At 48.5% G+C, this 21,130-nt stretch overlaps 1 protein-coding gene and 1 long non-coding RNA gene across 2 annotated transcripts in view; both read right to left on the minus strand.

The window, feature by feature from the left end:
• LOC115166981 (protein FAM214A) overlaps positions 1 to 21,130 on the minus strand; it is a 32,487-nt gene that overhangs the window by 9,807 nt on the left and 1,550 nt on the right. The window contains exons 2-5 of the mRNA XM_029720969.1: positions 4,808 to 4,995; positions 4,412 to 4,608; positions 2,368 to 2,493; positions 56 to 2,183 (exon numbers count right to left, since the gene is read on the minus strand). Coding sequence (XP_029576829.1) covers positions 56 to 2,183; positions 2,368 to 2,493; positions 4,412 to 4,608; positions 4,808 to 4,995 — 2,639 coding nt within the window. The remainder of the gene's footprint in view (positions 1 to 55; positions 2,184 to 2,367; positions 2,494 to 4,411; positions 4,609 to 4,807; positions 4,996 to 21,130) is intronic.
• On the minus strand, positions 16,037 to 17,399 carry LOC115166984 (uncharacterized). Its single transcript, XR_003870416.1, has 2 exons — positions 16,884 to 17,399; positions 16,037 to 16,307 (listed from the first exon to the last, which is right to left on the minus strand). It is a non-coding gene; the product is annotated as an uncharacterized LOC115166984 (long non-coding RNA).

Below are 21,130 nucleotides of genomic sequence, written 5' to 3' on the forward strand. Positions count from 1 at the left end.
CCTGCAGCGTGTGGTGATTTTCTAATCAGGTGTCAAAGTCTTTGGGGACACTCACCAGGACAGTGTTGGGCTCTGTGCCAGGGGGTGTGGTAGCAGGACTGGGGGGGCTGGAGGACTTGGAGCCTGGGGGGGCCTGGTTCTCATCCTGGAGACTAGAGGGCTGGGTTCGAGGGCTGCCCTGAGTCCGTGAGGGCGGAGTTCGAGACTCTGTCTGGGTCTGGTTGGGAGACTGAGTCAGAGGTTTCATGTGGTTCTGGATGAGAGCAGTGGTCTGGGTGTGGGTGAGCTTGGTGGTCAAGGTCTGTGCAGTGGTCTGGGTCAGGGTGGTGGTCTGGGTCACTGTTAGGGTCTGGATGGTCCTCAGGATGTTGTCTTTAGGTGAGGAGGGTCTGGGCTCCTCTTGGGGGCAGGTGGGGTGTAAACTCTTTGAGGTCTTGGCCCTGGGACTCTTGGGGCTGAGTAGTGGAGAGGCCTGAGACTGGGACTGGGGTAGAGGCCGTGGGATGACTAGAGGAGAAGACTGGGACTGGGGTAGAGGCCGTGGGATGACTAGAGGAGAGGCCTGAGACTGGGGTAGAGGCCGTGGGATGACTAGAGGAGAAGACTGGGACTGGGGTAGAGGCCGTGGGATGACTAGAGGAGAAGATTGGGGCAGGATTTGGAGTAGGGGGCTGACCTGAGGGTCTTCAAGTGTTGAACAGCCGTTTTGGGCTCTGATTGGACCGTCTGTCTCTGGAGGAGCACCAGCTCTGTCTGTGCTAGCAGGTGTGTGTGAGAGAGTGTGTGTGTCATGGCTGGGTGTGTAGCCGTTGCAGTGGCCACTGCTATGACTGTAGCCGCCTCTGTGTGTGGTGTGTGTGTCGGTGCAGAGCTTGTGTGTGCTGTGTGTATGTGGTTTGTGTAGCGGGCTGCTGCTGCGGCTGTGTGTTGGGGACAGAGAGGGGACAGACAGTCTGTCCTGAATCAGTCTGGTAATGTCCTGAACAGCATGGGACAAGAGACTACTGTCTCTCTCTCGCTGTCGGTCTCTCAATGCCTCTCTGTCTCTCTGTGTCTCCAGGTCTCTCAGTGTCTCCCTGACTCGGTCTCTGTCTCTCAGTGTCTCTGCATCTCTGTCCTCTGGGAGTCTCAGTCTGCGGCAGGCAACAGGTTTTGGGGACAGCGTCTCCCTGATAATAGCCGCTGCATCGCCAATGGGCGTGTCGAAAGGGGAGGGCGGGGTGTCCTCAGTAGGCGGAGCTCCCTCTGGCTCTTTGGTCTTGCTGAGCGTGGTGTTGTCAAGGTAACTGCCACGGACAGGGGTCTTGGTGTGGGTGTCGGGGGTGAAGAGGGCAGGGGGGAGATGGGGGGCGGTCGGGTCGCAGAAGTTGAGGCGCTGAGCGATGCGGGCGATGACTTCCTGTCTCTCCTGGAGCAGCGAGCCAATAAGAGGATTGGTCTCAGAGGAGGGTCTGGGGGAGGGGCACCGCGGGGGCTCTGCCAAAGAATAAGTCTTAAAGGCCCGGAGGGCTTCGGAGCCACGCCCCATGGAGCTCTCGGCCCCGTTGACGGCCTTCCCATAATCCTCGGTGGTGTGTGTGATGTCATCGGAGGGGTCTGAGGTGAGGGCATAGAGCCACCTGACAGTCTTTCCCCCGGGGGGGAGGGGCAGGGTGGAGGACAGCTTCCTGTGGGGGCGGGGGGAGGGCCGGGGGGAGAGGGGGAGGTGGTAGGGGGATGATGTCTGCCCCTTATTGACCCGGGGGAGGTCTGATCCATTCTGGCTGGAATGACCATGGCTGTCTGTGGTGTCCGGGCCTCTCTTACTGGGCAGGGGGAGACTGGGAGGACTGGGGAAGGGGAGGCCAGAGAAAGGCAGAGCAACTCTGTTGTGACTCTCTTTAGAGTTGTGGCTCCTCTCGTACAGAGGCGGGTTAGAGTTCAGGCCTGGGTTAAGGCTAGGTGTCTTGCTGTAGAGGTTAGGGCTGAGGTTGGGCTTAAGGCTGGGGGTCTTGCTGTAGAGTGGGGCCAGGGTCAGGCCGGTGTGTATGCTACAGGCCAGGGTGGGGTAGGTGGGCTGACGGGGGAGTGACTGGACCCTGAGCCTCAGGGCAACACTCTGGGACACGTTAGGGACAGGGAACAGGTGCTCCGTTGGGGGCTGGGAGAACTGACAGACACACTCCTCATCTGCTGCACTGATCCTGTGAGACACAAACACACAGTCTTATAACTTGTGATCACATCAAATGATTTAGTTCATTTTGGAAAGTATTTTATGATTTAACATTCAGTAACGATATAGAAAAATAATGGGGAAGTTGTTAAGATGTTCTTAGTGTATTCTTGTGTGTGTTACCTGTAGAGGAAGGTGTGTGTGTGTATTACCTATACAGGATGTTTCGGGGTACAATGCCGTGAGAAGCACTGAGCCAGGCACTGAGCTGGGAGAAGAAGACGTAGGAACGAACAGCCAACAGCAGAGTCTTCTCCTCTATAAACCTATCACCGCTCCTAGAGAGAGACAGGGGAAGGAGAGAGATTCAGGCCTTTGCTTTAGCTAGCAATGGCTAAGGAAATTAGCATTAGCAACGATGCCAATTTTTTTCATGGTCAGTCTTCGCAATATACAATATAGAAAGAGTGGGAGGCCCCGGTGCACAACACCAGTCTCAACGTCTACAATGAAGAGGCGACTCCGGGATGCTGGCCTTCTATGCAGAGTTGCAAAGAAAAAGCCATATCTCAGACTGGCCAATAAAAATAAAAGATTAAGATGGGCAAAAGAACACAGACACTGGACAGAGGAACTCTGCCTAGAAGGCCAGCATCCCGTAGTCTCCTCTTCACTGTTGACGTTGAGACTGGTGTTTTGCAGGTACTATTTAATGAAGCTGCTAGTTGAGGACTTGTGGTGTCTGTTTCTCAAACTAGACACTCTAATGTACTTGTCCTCTTGCTCAGTTGTGCACCGGGGCCTCCAATTCCTCATTCTATTCTGGTTAGAGCCAGTTTGCGCTGTTCTGTGAAGGGAGTTGTACATAGCGTTGTACCACACAGCGTTGTACCACACAGCGTTGTACCACACAGCGTTGTACCACACAGCGTTGTACCACACAGCGTTGTACCACACAGCGTTGTACCACACAGCGTTGTACCACACAGCGTTGTACCAGATCTTCAGTTTCTCGCATGGAATAGCCTTGATTTCTCAGAACAAGAATAGACTGACGAGTTTCAGAAGAAAGTTCTTATTTCTGGCCATTTTGAGCCTGTAATCGAACCCACAAATGCTGATGCTCCAGATACTCAACTAGTCTTAAGAAGGCCAGTTTTATAGCTTCTTTAAATCAGCACAGTTTTCAGCTGTGCTAACATAATTGCAAAAGGGTTTTCTAATGATCAATTAGCCTTTTAAAATGATAAACTTGGATTAGCTAACGTGCCATTGTAACACAGGAGTGATCGTTTCTGATTATGGGCCTCTGTACGCCTATGTAGATATTCCATTTAAAAAAATCTGTTGTTTCCAGTTACAATAGTCATTTACAACATTAACAATGTCTACACTGTATTTCTGATCAATTTGATGTTATTTTAAATGGACAAAAAAAATGTGCTTTTATTTCAAAAACATGGACATTTCTAAGTGACCCCAAACTTTTGAACGGTAGTGTAGATACATGTTTTCTGTTTGATACGGCGGCATGTGCCACTAGCTCAACCTAGTCCTGACAAAAAGTGTGTGTCGTGTGTACATACTGTCGTAGTACAGGCTGCATTGTGTGTGTGTGTGTGTGTGTGTGTGTGTGTGTGTGTACATACTGTCGTGGTACAGGCTGCAGGGTGTGTGTGTGTGTGTACATACTGTCGTGGTACAGGCTGCAGGGTGTGTGTGTGTGTGTACATACTGTCGTGGTACAGGCTGCAGGGTGTGTGTGTGTGTACATATTGTCGTGGTACAGGCTGCAGGGTGTGTGTGTGTACATACTGTCGTAGTACAGGCTGCAGGGTGTGTGTGTGTACATACTGTCGTGGTACAGGCTGCAGGGTGTGTGTGTGTACATACTGTCGTGGTGCAGGCTGCAGGGTGTGTGTGTGTGTGTACATACTGTCGTGGTACAGGCTGCAGGGTGTGTGTGTGTGTGTGTGTACATACTGTCGTGGTACAGGCTGCAAGGTATGTGTGTGTGTACATACTGTCGTGGTACAGGCTGCAGGGTGTGTGTGTGTACATACTGTCGTAGTACAGGCTGCAGAGTGTGTGTGTGTACATACTGTCGTAGTACAGGCTGCAGAGTGTGTGTGTGTACATACTGTCGTAGTACAGGCTGCAGAGTGTGTGTGTGTACATACTGTTGTAGTACAGGCTGCAGAGTGTGTGTGTACATACTGTCGTAGTACAGGCTGCAGAGTGTGTGTGTGTACATACTGTCGTGGTACAGGCTGCAGAGTCCATCGCTCCAGTAGCAGAGCGTCTTGTTTGATCGCTGGGTCACTGATGGGGTCACTTGGGGGACTCTCGTCTCCATAGCAACAGTCTGGCAGCAGCATCACCTCCACCATGATGGGAATACTGTTCCTCCACAACACACACACCTCCGAGCGCACACGCTGCGCCTGCACACACTTGAACACACACAGACAGGGGAGGGTAACTGTGTGTGTGTGTGTGTGTGTGTGTGTGTGTGTGTGTGTGTGTGTGTGTGTGTGTGTGTGTGTGTGTGTGTGTGTGTGTGTGTGTGTTAGCTGAAGCAGTGTGTTACTTGGGTGGGGCAGTGTGTGTGTGTGTTACCTGGGGAAGTGTGTGTATGTTTGTGGACGTTACCTGTGGCAGTTTGTCGCTGCACTCGTGCCTATGTAGGGGCGGCAGGGCGGACTTTGCAGGGGGGCAGTGCAGCCCCTCGGTGCGACCCTTCACAGAACATTCTGGGGTCCGTCCCTCAGTGATCAACAGGGTCAGGAACACCAGGAAGTCCTCAGCATCGTACTCAAAGAACTCCTCCACCACCACGTCTGGAAGACAGGGGAAAGAAAAACACTGGTTAGATACATTCTGATGGAGATTTCAATTTACGCAATTCAAGCAAGAACACGCATTCAGAGACCATAGACAGTGTAGAATGGGATAAGAACACGCATTCAGAGACCATAGACAGTGTAGAATGGGATAAGAACACGCATTCAGAGACCATAGACGGTGTAGAATGGGATAAGAACACGCATTCAGAGACCATAGACGGTGCAGAATGGAATAAGAACACGCATTCAGAGACCATAGACGGTGTAGAATGGGATAAGAACACGCATTCAGAGACCATAGACGGTGTAGAATGGGATAAGAACACGCATTCAGAGACCATAGACGGTGTAGAATGGGATAAGAACACGCATTCAGAGACCATAGACGGTGTAGAATGGGATAAGAACACGCATTCAGAGACTATAGACGGTGTAGAATGGGATAAGAACACGCATTCAGAGACCATAGACGGTGTAGAATGGGATAAGAACACGCATTCAGAGACCATAGACGGTGTAGAATGGGATAAGAACACACATTCAGAGACCATAGACAGTGTAGAATGGGATAAGAACACGCATTCAGAGACCATAGACGGTGTAGAATGGGATAAGAACACGCATTCAGAGACCATAGACGGTGTAGAATGGGATAAGAACACGCATTCAGAGACCATAGACGGTGTAGAATGGGATAAGAACACGCATTCAGAGACCATAGACGGTGTAGAATGGGATAAGGCATGGAAGTCAGACAAATGAAATGGCAGCAGGCTCCTGTTCTCTTGTAGAGTAGGAGACAACATGCTACAACACCCTGCCCAGACTAACCACTAAACACAGACAGGAAGGGAGGAAGGACAACACTACTCCTGTTCTGGGGATCATTTTAGAATCTCCACGTCAGCTGAGCACAGGCACCGTGTCACAGAATAACACTCAGACAGAAAAAGAACAGTGTGTTCTACTGTAGTGTCTGTCCGGTCAGGGTTGGGTTAGGAGGGCTGGGTTAGGAGGGTTGGGTTAGGAGGGTTGGGTTAGGGTGGAGCAACAGAGAGGTTATGTTCAAACAGAGCCCTGTCCTCCCTACAACCCAGCTCTAACAAAGAGCCTCTCAGCTGGCTCTGGGGTTCGCTGTGTGTCTCTCTCTCTCTCTGTGTGTATGTGTATGTGTATATATATATATATATATATATACTGCTCAAAATAATAAAGGAACACTTAAACAACACATCCTAGATCTGAATGAAAGAAATAATCTTATTAAATACTTTTTCTTTACATAGTTGAATGTGCTAACAACAAAATCACACAAAAATAATCAATGGAAATCCAATTTATCAACCCATGGAGGTCTGGATTTGGAGTCACACTCAAAATTAAAGTGGAAAACCACACTACAGGCTGATCCAACTTTGATGTAATGTCCTTAAAACAAGTCAAAATGAGGCTCAGTAGTGTGTGTGGCCTCCATGTGCCTGTATGACCTCCTTACAACGCCTGGGCATGCTCCTGATGAGGTGGCGGATGGTCTCCTGAGGGATCTCCTCCCAGACCTGGACTAAAGCATCCGCCAACTCCTGGACAGTCTGTGGTGCAACGTGGCGTTGGTGGATGGAGCGAGACATGATGTCCCAGATGTGCTCAATTGGATTCAGGTCTGGGGAACGGGCGGGCCAGTCCATAGCATCAATGCCTTCCTCTTGCAGGAACTGCTGACACACTCCAGCCACATGAGGTCTAGCATTGTCTTGCATTAGGAGGAACCCAGGGCCAACCGCACCAGCATATGGTCTCACAAGGGGTCTGAGGATCTCATCTCGGTACCTAATGGCAGTCAGGCTACCTCTGGCGAGCACATGGAGGGCTGTGCGGCCCCCCAAAGAAATGCCACCCCACACCATGACTGACCCACCACCAAACCGGTCATGCTGGAGGATGTTGCAGGCAGCAGAACGTTCTCCACGGCATCTCCAGACTCTGTCACGTCTGTCACGTGCTCAGTGTGAACCTGCTTTCATCTGTGAAGAGCACAGGGCGCCAGTGGCCAATTTGCCAATCTTGGTATTCTCTGGCAAATGCCAAACGTCCTGCACGGTGTTGGGCTGTAAGCACAACCCCCACCTGTGGACGTTGGGCCCTCATACCACCCTCATGGAGTCTGTTTCTGACCGTTTGAGCAGACACATGCACATTTGTGGCCTGCTGGAGGTCATTTTGCAGGGCTCTGGCAGTGCTCCTCCTGCTCCTCCTTGCACAAAGGCGGAGGTAGCGGTCCTGCTGCTGGGTTGATGCCCTCCTCCACGTCTCCTGATGTACTGGCCTGTCTCCTGGTAGCGCCTCCATGCTCTGGACACAGACACAGCAAACCTTGCCACAGCTCACATTGATGTGCCATCCTGGATGAGCTGCACTACCTGAGCCACTTGTGTGGGTTGTAGACTCCGTCTCATGCTACCACTAGAGTGAAAGCACCAGGAAGCATAGGAACTGAGAAGTGGTCTGTGGTCCACCTGCAGAACCACTCCTTTATTGGGGGTGTCTTGCTTATTGCCTATAATTTCCACCTGTTGTCTATTCCATTTGCACAACAGCATGTGAATTTTATTGTCAATCATATATATATATATATGTCTGTATTTGTTTGTGTGTGTATTTGTTTGTGTGTGTGTCAGGCAGTCACACACACATTCTTCCAGGGAACTCCTCCCACGTGCTCAGAGCTGCTCTCTGCACATGGAGAAAGAACAGTCAACACAGACACAGAGTGGGATCGAGACAGAAACAGCACAGAGAACATTTTATTTCACCTTTATTTAAATAGGCCATGGTAGAGAAGTAATTACAAAATAGCAATTAAACACGGGAATGGTAGATGTGCAGAAGATTAATGTGCAGGTAGAGATACTGGGGTGCAAAGGAGCAAAATAAATAAATAAATACAGTATGGGGATGAGGTAGGTAGACAGATGGGCTGTTTACAGATGGGCTATGTACAGGTGCAGTGATCTGTGAGCTGCTCTGACAGCTGGTGCTTAAAGCTAGTGAGGGAGATATGAGTCTCCAGCTTCAGAGATTTTTGCAGTTCGTTCCAGTCATTGGCAGCAGAGAACTGGAAGGAGAGACGACCAAAGGAAGAATTGGCTTTGGGGGTGACCAGTGAGAGCGTGTGCTACGAGTGGGTGCTGCTATGGTGACCAGTGAGCTGAGATAAGGCGGGGCTTTACCTAGCAGAGACTTGTAGATAACCTGTAGCCAGTGGGTTTGGCGACGAGTATGAAGCGAGGGCCAACCAACGAGAGCGTACAGGTCGCAATGGTGGGTAGTGTATGGGGCTTTGGTGACAAAACGGATGGCACTGTGATAGACTGCATCCAGTTTGTTGAGTAGAGTGTTGGAGGCTATTTTATAGATGACATCACCGAAGTCGAGGATCGGTAGGATGGTCAGTTTTACGAGGGTATGTTTGGCAGCATGAGTGAAGGATGCTTTGTTGCGATATAGGAAGCCGATTCTAGATTTAATTTTGGATTGGAGATGCTTCATGTGAGTCTGGAAGGAGAGTTTACAGTCTAACCAGACACCCAGGTATTTGTAGTTGTCCACATACTCTAAGTCAGAACCGTCCAGAGTAGTGATGCTGGACGGGTGAGCAGGTGCGGGGCAGTGATCGGTTGAAGAGCATGCATTTAGTTTTACTTGTATTTAAGAGCAGTTGGAGGCCACGGAAGGAGAGTTGTATGGCGTTGAAGCTCGTCTGGAGGTTAGTTAACACAGTGTCCAAACATGGATCAGGGGAGAGGGCTGCAGCCAGTTGTAGGCTGAGACTTAGGGAGTTGGAGAGGGGGTCGGGGAGAGAAACCCAGCTCTGACTGGCTAATGGCTATAGGAAAGGTGGAGTGAGAAGGGAGAGGAGCAGCCTATAGCACTTCCTATACAGTGATCTGCTCTGCTAACCCTCTGCTTCCTCCCAGTGGAGTAGGCTAAATGTAAAGCTCTGGCAGGAGGGAAAGAGAGAGGGAAACAAAGGAGGGAGAATAAGGAGGGAAAGAGAGAGAGATCCTCCTTTCCAGTGGGATAGGCCAGAGAAATATGGGACATGGCTGCTCTGGTGTCAGCTTTCTGTTTTTAGTGTGTGTATCGTGTGAGAATGTGTGCATTATGTAAGAGGAGAGGTTTATAAAGAGCGGACTGACTGCAGAGCAGCACGCAGGTCTTATTAATAGAACTACTGCTGCTGTCCTGGAGAGGAGCTGGAACAGAGCCCACTGATCAGCTGGCCTAGTGCACACACACACACACACACACACACACACACGTCACAGGGTGTGTAAAACATCCCCCAGGGTGCTGGATTCGTACAGGGGAGAGGGTGTGTGTGTAGTTAATAGATAATGTAGTCATGTTTAGGTCTGCTGTATAGTGCTATAGTACAAAGAATACTGCTGTTGTTTTTTTAGGCCTCAGCTAGAAGACAAGCTGATTAACTCATGGGCTAACACCCACTTTCTCTCTCCTTCTGGACACACACACACACTTTCTCTCTCCTTCTGGACACACACACACACACACACTTTCTCTCTCTCCTTCTGGACAAACACACACTTTCTCTCTCCTTCTGGACACACACACACACTTTCTCTCTCCTTCTGGACACACACACACACTTTCTCTCTCCTTCTGGACACACACACACACTTTCTCTCTCCTTCTGGACACACACACACACACTTTCTCTCTCCTTCTGGACACACACACACACTTTCTCTCTCCTTCTGGACACACACACACACTTTCTCTCTCCTTCTGGACACACACACACACTTTCTCTCTCTCCTTCTGGACACACACACACTTTCTCTCTCTCCTTCTGGACACACACACACACACACACTTTCTCTCTCTCCTTCTGGACACACACACACACACACACTTTCTCTCTCTCCTTCTGGACACACACACACACACACACACACACACTTTCTCTCTCTCCTTCTGGACACACACACACACACTTTCTCTCTCTCCTTCTGGACACACACACACACTTTCTCTCTCTCCTTCTGGACACACACACACACACACACTTTCTCTCTCTCCTTCTGGACACACACACACACACACACACTTTCTCTCTCTCCTTCTGGACAAACACACACTTTCTCTCTCTCCTTCTGGACACACACACACACTTTCTCTCTCTCCTTCTGGACACACACACACTTTCTCTCTCTCCTTCTGGACACACACACACTTTCTCTCTCTCCTTCTGGACACACACACACTTTCTCTCTCCCCTTCTGGACACACACACACACTTTCTCTCTCCTTCTGGACACACACACACACACACTTTCTCTCTCTCCTTCTGGACACACACACACACACACACACACTTTCTCTCTCTCCTTCTGGACACACACACACTTTCTCTCTCTCCTTCTGGACACACACACACTTTCTCTCTCTCCTTCTGGACACACACACACACTTTCTCTCTCCTTCTGGACACACACACACACACTTTCTCTCTCTCCTTCTGGACACACACACACACACTTTCTCTCTCTCCTTCTGGACACACACACACACACACTTTCTCTCTCTCCTTCTGGACACACACACACACACTTTCTCTCTCTCCTTCTGGACACACACACACACTTTCTCTCTCTCCTTCTGGACACACACACACACACACTTTCTCTCTCTCCTTCTGAACACACACACACACACTTTCTCTCTCTCCTTCTGGACACACACACACACACACACACACTTTCTCTCTCCCCTTCTGGACACACACACACACACACACTTTCTCTCTCTCCTTCTGGACACACACTTTCTCTCTCTCCTTCTGGACACACACACACTTTCTCTCTCTCCTGGACACACACACACCTTCTCGCTCTCTTTGCTGAATCTCCAGGTTCCCACACTAGTCCAGAGAAACAGATGTCACAAGTATAACTGATGAGACATAAGCACTGAGAGGGGAGATCATGTGTGTATCATCAAGGCTGCTATCAGTTCAGTTGTAATAGAATTGTCCTCTGTTCCAAACCAAGGCCAGATCATTATGAACCCTCTCCTGGTCATCAATACCTGGTTGACATTGTTGACCCCTGGTTAGTCTAGCAGGGACAGTATCTAACCTGGAGGAGAGGTGGTGTGTGGCTACTACCTAGTAATGTGCCATACAATTCACACCCTCCCTCGAGCCCCTGCCTCTCTCCACCCACCCACACACACACAGTGAGTGGATATATTACACTACAACTACACAACACTAACCATACCCCTACTAACACCACCCAGCATTAACCCTATCCCCCCACTAACACCAACCAGCATTAACCATACCCCCACTAACACCACCCAGCATTAACCATACACCCACTAACACCAACCAGCATTAACCATACCCCCACTAACACCACCCAGCATTAACCCTATCCCCCCACTAACACCACCCAGCATTAACCATACACCCACTAACACCACCCAGCATTAACCATACCCCCACTAACACCACCCAGCATTAACCATACCCCCACTAACACCACCCAGCATTAACACCAACCAGCATTAACCATACACCCAGTAACACCACCCAGCATTAACCCTATCCCCCCACTAACACCAACCAGCATTAACCATACCCCCACTAACACCACCCAGCATTAACCATACCCCCACTAACACCAACCAGCATTAACCATACCCCCACTAACACCAACCAGCATTAACCATACCCCCACTAACACCACCCAGCATTAACCATACCCCCACTAACACCACCCAGCATTAACCATACACCCACTAACACCACCCAGCATTAACCATACCCCCACTAACACCACCCAGCATTAACCATACCCCCACTAACACCAACCAGCATTAACCATACACCCCACTAACACCACCCAGCATTAACCATACCCCCACTAACACCAACCAGCATTAACCATACCCCCACTAACACCACCCAGTATTAACAATACCCCCACTAACACCAACCAGCATTAACCATACCCCCACTAACACCACCCAGCATTAACCAGCTAACACACCGCAACACACACCAGCAGCTGACACACCTCAACACATACCAGCAGCTAACACACCTCAACACACACCAGCAGCTGACACACCTCAACACACACCAGCAGCTGACACACCTCAACACACACCAGCAGCTGACACACCTCAACACACACCAGCAGCTGACACACCTCAACACACACCAGCAGCTAACACACCTCAACACACACCAGCAGCTAACACACCTCAACACAAACCAGTGAACACATACAGCCCTGAGGTTCCTCTCCTCCTCTGGTCATAGTGCACATCTATTTTGCATGGGGACAAAGGGTTGCCCTGGCAACACACAGATCATGTTAATGTCCCGTCACAGGGATTCTGTGTGTGCTGGAATGAGTTGGGTCTGTGTGTGAGCGTGTGTGAATCTGTGTGTGTGTTTCCAGTGGCACATGAGTCACATGTGTGTGACTCATCTATGACATGACTGTCTGTCACTGAGAGTGTGTGTGTGTGTGTGTGTGTGTGTGTGTGTGTGTGTGTGTGTGTGTGTGTGTGTGTGTGTGTGTGTGTTCTTACAGACTCTTTGTTCTCCGTGAGGTCTAATCTGTGCCTCAGTGACTGAAACAGACAGCAGTCCAGCCCACTCTACAGGAGCTCTGATTTAAGTTACAAAAACACTAACTAGCCTACACTGTAGCGGCAAGCAAACAGAAAAGTGTTGTCAATACAAAGATGCAGTTTCCTGTTCTATGTGATGTTGGCCTGCCCTGAAATCACATGTAGGAACAATAAAGAGAATAGAGTTTGAAGTTTAGACATGTTCAATTTACAGTTTCCTGAGAGCTCTCTCTTTGTTCCCTTTATCTACCCCCCCTCTCTTTACACAAAGGGGCAGATTCACAGCACACATAGCAACACACAGATGCCTTCTGATTGGCTTAGAGGGTTGGGTACAGTTCTCTCTTTCTGCTACTGTGAACTCAGCTGCTCCGGCTGCTATTGTCTGGACCTCTCAAACACACCAGGCCCAACGGACACACACATCTCAAACCCTCATTACTAGCTGCTGCAACAGAAGGGCTTTCACACACACACCAGATTAAGCTTTTACTTGAGCCCAACTGCTAATTTAAAACACTACCACTAGTGACGAGTCTAACGAGAGCATTCAGCCTCGCTAAAGCTTTTAATCATGGTCCTGTGTGGACTGGGGTCAGCTCTGAAGGCCTTGATGTTTACCATTACAGGTGACCCTGACCAGACTAGCCCTGATCATGGCCTCACTAGCCTGGGTGTAAAGGCCTCCAGAGCCAGTGCTCTCTCTCTGCAGAAGCCCACTCTTTGTCCCACTAATACTGATTACGTAACTGGCAGAGTGCCCGGCACAGCACAGGGTAGGACAGCAGGGTAGTACTCACCGCTGTGTACCCACTACGGCCTCAACAGCGGACTCTGAGCACAACTACACTTTACTTTATACTCTGTAGACTGATAGTCTGTGCTCTGCCCTTTAACCTAGGTTTTGAGGAGTTTACAGCCCCCCCCCAATCAGCCACATGTTAGAGAATTCAGATTGTGTGTGTTTTGCACACTCAGCTGGTCTCTCCTGCTGGCTGAGCCGGGTCTATCTGGCCTTGGTTGAACCCACAAACACACCCCTCTGACCTACAGCTCTCAGGAGATTACATTTCTGACACAGAGGACAAATTGAGCAACGTCAACAACGCTCCAAAGGCCATGGAAAGTGTGGCAGTCAGACTTGTTAAAGTGCTGAACTGAACTGGAGCTGGCCAGCCATGGCCTAATACATGTCTGTATGACTGACTGACCTAGCCGGGTCATGGGTGGTTCTTCTCTGCAATAGATAGAGGTCAGACGACTAACATGTCGATCTAGCTGGCTATGAAAAGCCAACTAACTCCCGAGGTGTTGACCTCTTGCACCCTCTACAACCATTGTGATTATTATTTGACCCTGCTGGTCTTCTATGAACGTTGGAAACATCTTGAAGAACGATCTCGCCTTAATGGCCATGTACTCTTAGAATCTCCACCCGGCACAGCCAGAAGAGGACTGGCCACCCCTCAGAGCCTGGTTCCTGCCTTTCTAGATAGTTTATCCTAGCCACCGTGCCTCTACATCCGCATTGCTTGCTCTCTGGGGTATTCAGCTCGGTCTCTGTATAAGCACTTTGTGACAACTGCTGTTGTAAAAAGGGCTCTATAAAAACATTTGATTGATATGTATCTAGACTGGCGGCCACTTGCCAAACTAGTTGTGCTTTTACCAATTCCTCTGTTGCTGGTTATCGTGTAGAGGCCAGCGTTAGATACAGGCCAAGAGGCTACTGATAGTCGTCTATGCTCCACAATGTATTCAAACCTACATATTGTGTCAATAGACAGCTCTCTTTCCAGATGCCTTTAAACAGGGGCACAGCACAGGCAGACCAATCATCTGGTTTGGACTATGTTGACCTTGTTACTAAAATAAAGCAACAGAACAAGCAGCAAGCTGACTAACCATGTGGGAGTTCATCTCAGATATAGCAACAACATGTGAGTGGGAGAAGGCAACCATGCATGGTGGTGGGCGGCCATGTTTAGAACAGTAAAGCTGTTGGCTGACTTTTGGAGGGAGGTGTGTTGTTGTTGGCCAAGAGGAATCTGACCCAGCAAGGGGACTCTACTCAGCTCCAACTATGGGATGTGTGTGAAATTGTCAATAGTCTGTTACTTTCCTCTAGTGGTCTCCTCATCTTGATCTGCACTGATCTGATTCTGAACACAGGTCTTTTTCAATCAGTGAGGAAGGAGAGAGAAGATGAGAGGAAGCCAATGTAAACTATTGACATGCAGCCCATATCACAGGAAAGAGGAGAAAAGGCCAAAATAGAACTTTGACATGCAGCCCATATTACAGAGCATCATATATGGGCCAGGGAAGGCATAGAGAGTGGTGCGCTCTGCTAATCCTTCCCCCTGCCAGGAGGAAACTGAGCGGGCCAGATGGTTCCTACTGTTCCTGCTGAGATGGCTGCCGGTTGGCTGAGCGCAACCATGGGGGAGGAGCCACAGGGGCACAGGAGGTGACCGGCACACAGGAGCTGATGATGTCACTAACACAGAACCGGTCGGGTCAACACACTTACGTCCCGTGCTGGTTATGAGCCCGAGCAACCACTGAGCCTGAGTGTGTGTGTGTCAGGCATGAGCAAGAGCAACCACTGAGCCTGTGTGTGTGTGTGTCAGGCATGAGCAAGAGCAACCACTGAGCCTGAGTGTGTGTGTGTGTCAGGCATGAGCAAGAGCAACCACTGAGCCTGTGTGTGTGTGTGTGTGTCAGGCATGAGCAAGAGCAACCACTGAGCCTGTGTGTGTGTGTGTGTGTGTCAGGCATGAGCAAGAGCAACCACTGAGCCTGAGTGTGTGTGTGTCAGGCATGAGCAAGAGCAACCACTGAGCCTGAGTGTGTGTGTGTCAGGCATGAGCAAGAGCAACCACTGAGCCTGAGTGTGTGTGTGTCAGGCATGAGCCCGAGTGACCACTAAGCTTGTGTGTGTGTGAGCGTGAGCCTGTGTGTGTGTCAGGCCAGCGTGAGCCTGTGTGTGTGTGTCAGGCCAGCGTGAGCCTGTGTGTGTGTGTCAGGCCAGCGTGAGCCAGATAAGACCCCCAGTTACATAAGAGCATTACTGGGAGGACTGGTTGGAGCCGAATCACACGCTGAACTGGAACTGAACTACAGTACCGGCCAACACAGGAACCTGTCAGAGCACTTTTATGTTCAAGTTACATACCGCACCTTTAATAATAACAGGTTTATTATTATTGACAAAAGAAAAACAATAGGCATGTTTTGGAGCCCAGAGGTCTACAAAGACAGTCAGCGTGACACATCCAGCATGTCAAAACACAACATAGACCTACATCCCAGTGATCAGACATGACTAACCCTTTCTGTGAGAACAAAAACACCTGTCGCTGTACCTGCCTGTCATTCTGTCTGGTTAGTGAAATAACATAACGCCTGTCCTTTTATACCCGCCTGTCATTCTGTCTGGTTAGTGAAATAACATAACGCCTGTCCTTTTATACCCGCCTGTCATTCTGTCTGGTTAGTGAAATAACATAACGCCTGTCCTTTTATACCCGCCTGTCATTCTGTCTGGTTAGTGAAATAACATAACGCCTGTCCTTTTATACCCGCCTGTCATTCTGTCTGGTTAGTGAAATAACATAACGCCTGTCCTTTTATACCTGCCTGTCATTCTGTCTGGTTAGTGAAATAACATAACGCCTGTCATTCTGTCTGGTTAGTGAAATAACATAACGCCTGTCCTTTTATACCCGCCTGTCATTCTGTCTGGTTAGTGAAATAACATAACGCCTGTCCTTTTATACCCGCCTGTCATTCTGTCTGGTTAGTGAAATAACATAACGCCTGTCCTTTTATACCCGCCTGTCATTCTGTCTGGTTAGTGAAATAACATAACGCCTGTCCTTTTATACCCGCCTGTCATTCTGTCTGGTTAGTGAAATAACATAACGCCTGTCCTTTTATACCCGCCTGTCATTCTGTCTGGTTAGTGAAATAACATAACGCCTGTCCTTTTATACCCGCCTGTCATTCTGTCTGGTTAGTGAAATAACATAACGCCTGTCCTTTTATACCCGCCTGTCATTCTGTCTGGTTAGTGAAATAACATAACGCCTGTCCTTTTATACCCGCCTGTCATTCTGTCTGGTTAGTGAAATAACATAACGCCTGTCCTTTTATACCCGCCTGTCATTCTGTCTGGTTAGTGAAATAACATAACGCCTGTCCTTTTATACCCGCCTGTCATTCTGTCTGGTTAGTGAAATAACATAACGCCTGTCCTTTTATACCCGCCTGTCATTCTGTCTGGTTAGTGAAATAACATAACGCCTGTCCTTTTATACCTGCCTGTCATTCTGTCTGGTTAGTGAAATAACATGCCTGTCATTCTGTCTGGTTAGTGAAATAACATAATGCCTGTCATTCTGTCTGGTTAGTGAAATAACATAACGCCTGTCCTTTTATACCTGCCTGTGTGTATGGTGAATAACAAAACACCTGTTGTAGGTGAATCACTGCAAGAAGGTTGGCATAATAGTCAGATTGACTGTCTGATTGTTCTGTCGGGCCTGGCTGGCGGTGAGAGTTCCCTCAACTCTGTGCTCTACTGGCTGTTCGGGGCCTTCGGCGATGGGCTAATTAAGCAATAAGGCCAGAGGGGGTGTGGTATATGGACAATAGGGCTGCTCTTATGCGCGCCGCAACGAGGAGTGTTAGGACACAGCCCTTAGCCGTGCTATATTGGCCATATATCACAAACCCCCCCCGAGGTGCCTTATTGCTATTATAAACTGGTTACCAACGTAATTGGTATTAACAGCTTCTACCCCCAAGCCATAAGACTCCTGAACAGCAAATCAAAGGGCTACCCACACCCCTCTTTACGCTGCTGCTACTCTCTGTTTATAATCTATGCATAGACACTAACTCTACCTACATGTTCATATTACCTCAATTACCTCGACTAACCGGTGCCCCCACACATTGACTCTGTACCGGTACTCCCTGTATATGGGACAGCAGGTAGCCTAGTGGTTAGAGCGTTGGGCCAGTAACCAGCAGGTAGCCTAGTGGTTAGAGCGTTGGGCCAGTAACCAGCAGGTAGCCTAGTGGTTAGAGCGTTGGGCCAGTAACCGAAAGGTTGCTAGATCGAATCCCTGAGCTGACAAGGTAAAAATCTGTTGTTCTGCCCCTCATCAAGGCAGTTAACCTGTTGTTCCCCGGTAGACCATCATTGTAAATAAGAATTTGTTCTTAACTGACTTGCCCCGTTAAATAAAATAAAATAAAATATATAGCCTCGCTATTGTTATTTTACTGCTGCTGTTTAATTATTTGTTACTTTTATTTTGTATTTTTTACTTAACACTTATTTTTTCTTAACTTCTTAAAGCATTGTTGGTTAAGTAAGCATTTCACTGTAAGGTCTACACCTGTTGTATACGGCGCATGTGACAAATACATTTTGATTTGATAATTAGAGGAGTAAAAATAAATGTTTCGTCATAGGCATGGTATACGGTCTGATATACCACGGCTTTCGGCCAATCAGCATTCAGGGCTCGAACCACCCAGTTTATGGGGGGGGGGGGGGGGGGGGGAATCTGTTTGAGGGGTGTGGACGTCCCCTGAGACGCCTTGTTAGACGTCCAACAGGAAACACCTCCAAACAAACAAAAAAACACACTGATTCAAAGGCACGTTCCAGTAGACATTTATGTAAAGAAAGCTTCGATATGCTTTCAGTGACCAGGAAGTTTCAGTTTGTTCTTCTCTTCCCCTTCCCATCTATTCTTCTTGTTCCCCCCCTTGTCTCTCCTCCCTTATTCGTTCCTCTCCAGAACCATGACTCATTGTGAGATCATGTGTGTGTTGTAGCCTATGTACTTAGTGTGTGTGTGTGTGTGTGTGTGTGTGTGTGTGTGTGACATCCGACCATTTCCTTGCTCTTTTGTGACTGGTCTGCCATGGCTCTTTATGAGATCTGTTACAGCTGTGTGTGTGCACGCACACACACACATACATACACATGTCTGTGTGCAATATGTGTGTTGGTTCTCCTATCGTTGTCCCAACAAGGATAGTGGGAGGACAAAGGCTATTTTAAGCTTAGGGGTTAGGTTTAGGGTTACAATTAGGATTAGAATTAGGGCAGGGTTTCCCAAACTCGATCCTCGGGACCCCAAGGGGTGCACGTTTTGGTTTTTGCCCTAACACTACACAGCTGATTTAAATAATCATCCGATTGTGTTTGTCTCTCTCAGCCAGCACAGGGGCCACAGCACTAGCCTACATGTTGAACAACAAGTCAGTCAGATGACTTCACTTAGCACTGAGCTAAACACTGCACTGTGATGGCTCCCTTTCCCTTTCTCACACACATGGTTGCAATCTAAAGTTGAAGAAAAAGCGCTTGTGAATCAGAATTTGTATAACAAGTAAAAGCCTAAAAAAAACAAGAACACGTTCTCTAAACATTCTCTCTGTTACGTTGTGGGTGTGTGAATCAAGACAGTAAGTCCACGGGGGTAAAGCCTGGAGAAACTAACTCCTGTCACTAGTTCAGCGTAGAGGCTAGAATGCTCCGTAAACACCTTCCTCGCCAGGGAGATGAGGAGAGAGGGGGTCTGGGAGGAGGAGGAGAGGATAAGACAGGAAAGGAGAGAAGAACGGGATCAGGATAAACGGAGGAGATAGATGGAGTACAGGGAGGGCAGTCTGTCTGTCTGCATTTTCAACCAGAGGAACAGTATGTCCCATAATAACAATAGAACAGTGGGAGCATCGGCTGGCCTGTCATATGGGAACAGCTCCAGAGCAGCTTCTATTGCAATTAGACATTATTAATAGAACCACCGTGACAGACCGACAGGGAGCCAACAACAGAATCTATATGAGGGGGAAGGGAAAGAAAGGCTCAGTTGGTAGAGCATGGCACTTGCAACGCCAGGGTTGTGTGTTTGATTCCCACGGGGGACCAGTACAAAACAATATGAAAATGTATGCTCTGGATAAGAGCGTCTGCTAAATGACTCAAATGTAAATGTAGTCCAACTACAGTCACTTGAGATCCAGCAGGAAAAGACAGATCTGTCTCTTTAGCTCAGTAAAACTGTGTTGTTGTTTACAATTGGCCAAGCAAAAATAAAAACTGCAGTGTGTAGTACAGTAAGTGTGTGATTTATTTACTATATGTACAGTGTGTGTGTTTACCACATCCATATGTCAGAGCCATGAACCCTGGGTTCTTTTTAAAGGTAAAGCCAGAGTCAGTGTGCAGGGGTGAAATCTCAGCCTTTTGATGTTGGACAACATGTTTACACCCGGACATTGGCTAGAGAGACATGTTACACTACAGTGTCAGTAAGATGGGGGTGTAGGACACTGATGGTGTGGGGTTTGTTGTGTAGTAGGAAAAGCCATCTCTGATTGGGCTTTCTTTGTCTGACAGTGGTTGCTGTGTGACCACATCAAACCTCTGTGCAGTAGTTGCAGGCCCTGCCTATTGTCTGACAAGTGACAACAGGTCCCAGTACAGTAGACAGAGACCAAGCTAGTACAGAAGAAACAGCTGAATGTCTTCTGATTGAAGGTAATGTGCTAAGGCCAAAGAGTATCAGCTAGCTGCTCTGAGCTCCAACTAGCTGCTGTTATGTTGTTGCCCCTACAAGAATCATTACCAACCTTGGATTAATGACAAGCATGTTGAAGCAATCACTACATTACTAGACTATGTCCAAGCAGGCAGACTAGACTGGCAGGCAGGGGCATACAATACAGTCCATGTATTACTAATAGAGCTGGCATTACAGACAACTGCTGATGCGGTTGAATAAACCTGATATGAAAACAGACAAAGCTGGCTGCCCTGCAGACTTCATGTTAATCATACATCATGTAAACACACAGACAGTACACAAGGCAGAGAGCAGATCGAAATCTCTGTTCATAGTGATGATTCAGAGTCACAGTGAAGATGTTCAGTTCGAACAAAGGGCTTTGAGCATTGCAGCATACCCATACCAGACTGACAGAATAACGCAGAGCTCTCAGGCACACAAAAGAAGCTACAGCTGTTTTATCATGCAGTGAGTTGCTCCACCGTGCCCGTGTGACCTGCTGTGTTTTGTTCCCCAAAAATCTGCTTTTTGACAGAAATTACAAGATGACATTGTGTTGTTATAATTGAACCATTGCTCAGATATCTGTAGCCATCTTGTTTACCTATCCATTGTGTAATTTGGCAGTCAGAATGTCCTAATTCCCGTGGCCTCACTGGCCTGCCTGGGTCAGGTTTACTTTGTTATCAACACAGGCAGGCAAGCGAGTTAACCAGCTGTTACATACCTCTCCCTCTTCCGGGGGACTGCCTGGCTGGCTACATTCTGATGATCCAACAACACACACAGGCCAACGATGGATCATGTCAATATGATCCTCATGACCCTATTAGTACTGCAATGATGGGCACCGTAGTGAAGGC

The sequence above is a fragment of the Salmo trutta genome, chromosome 29, assembly GCF_901001165.1.
Source record: "Salmo trutta chromosome 29, fSalTru1.1, whole genome shotgun sequence".
Lineage (NCBI taxonomy): Eukaryota > Metazoa > Chordata > Actinopteri > Salmoniformes > Salmonidae > Salmo > Salmo trutta.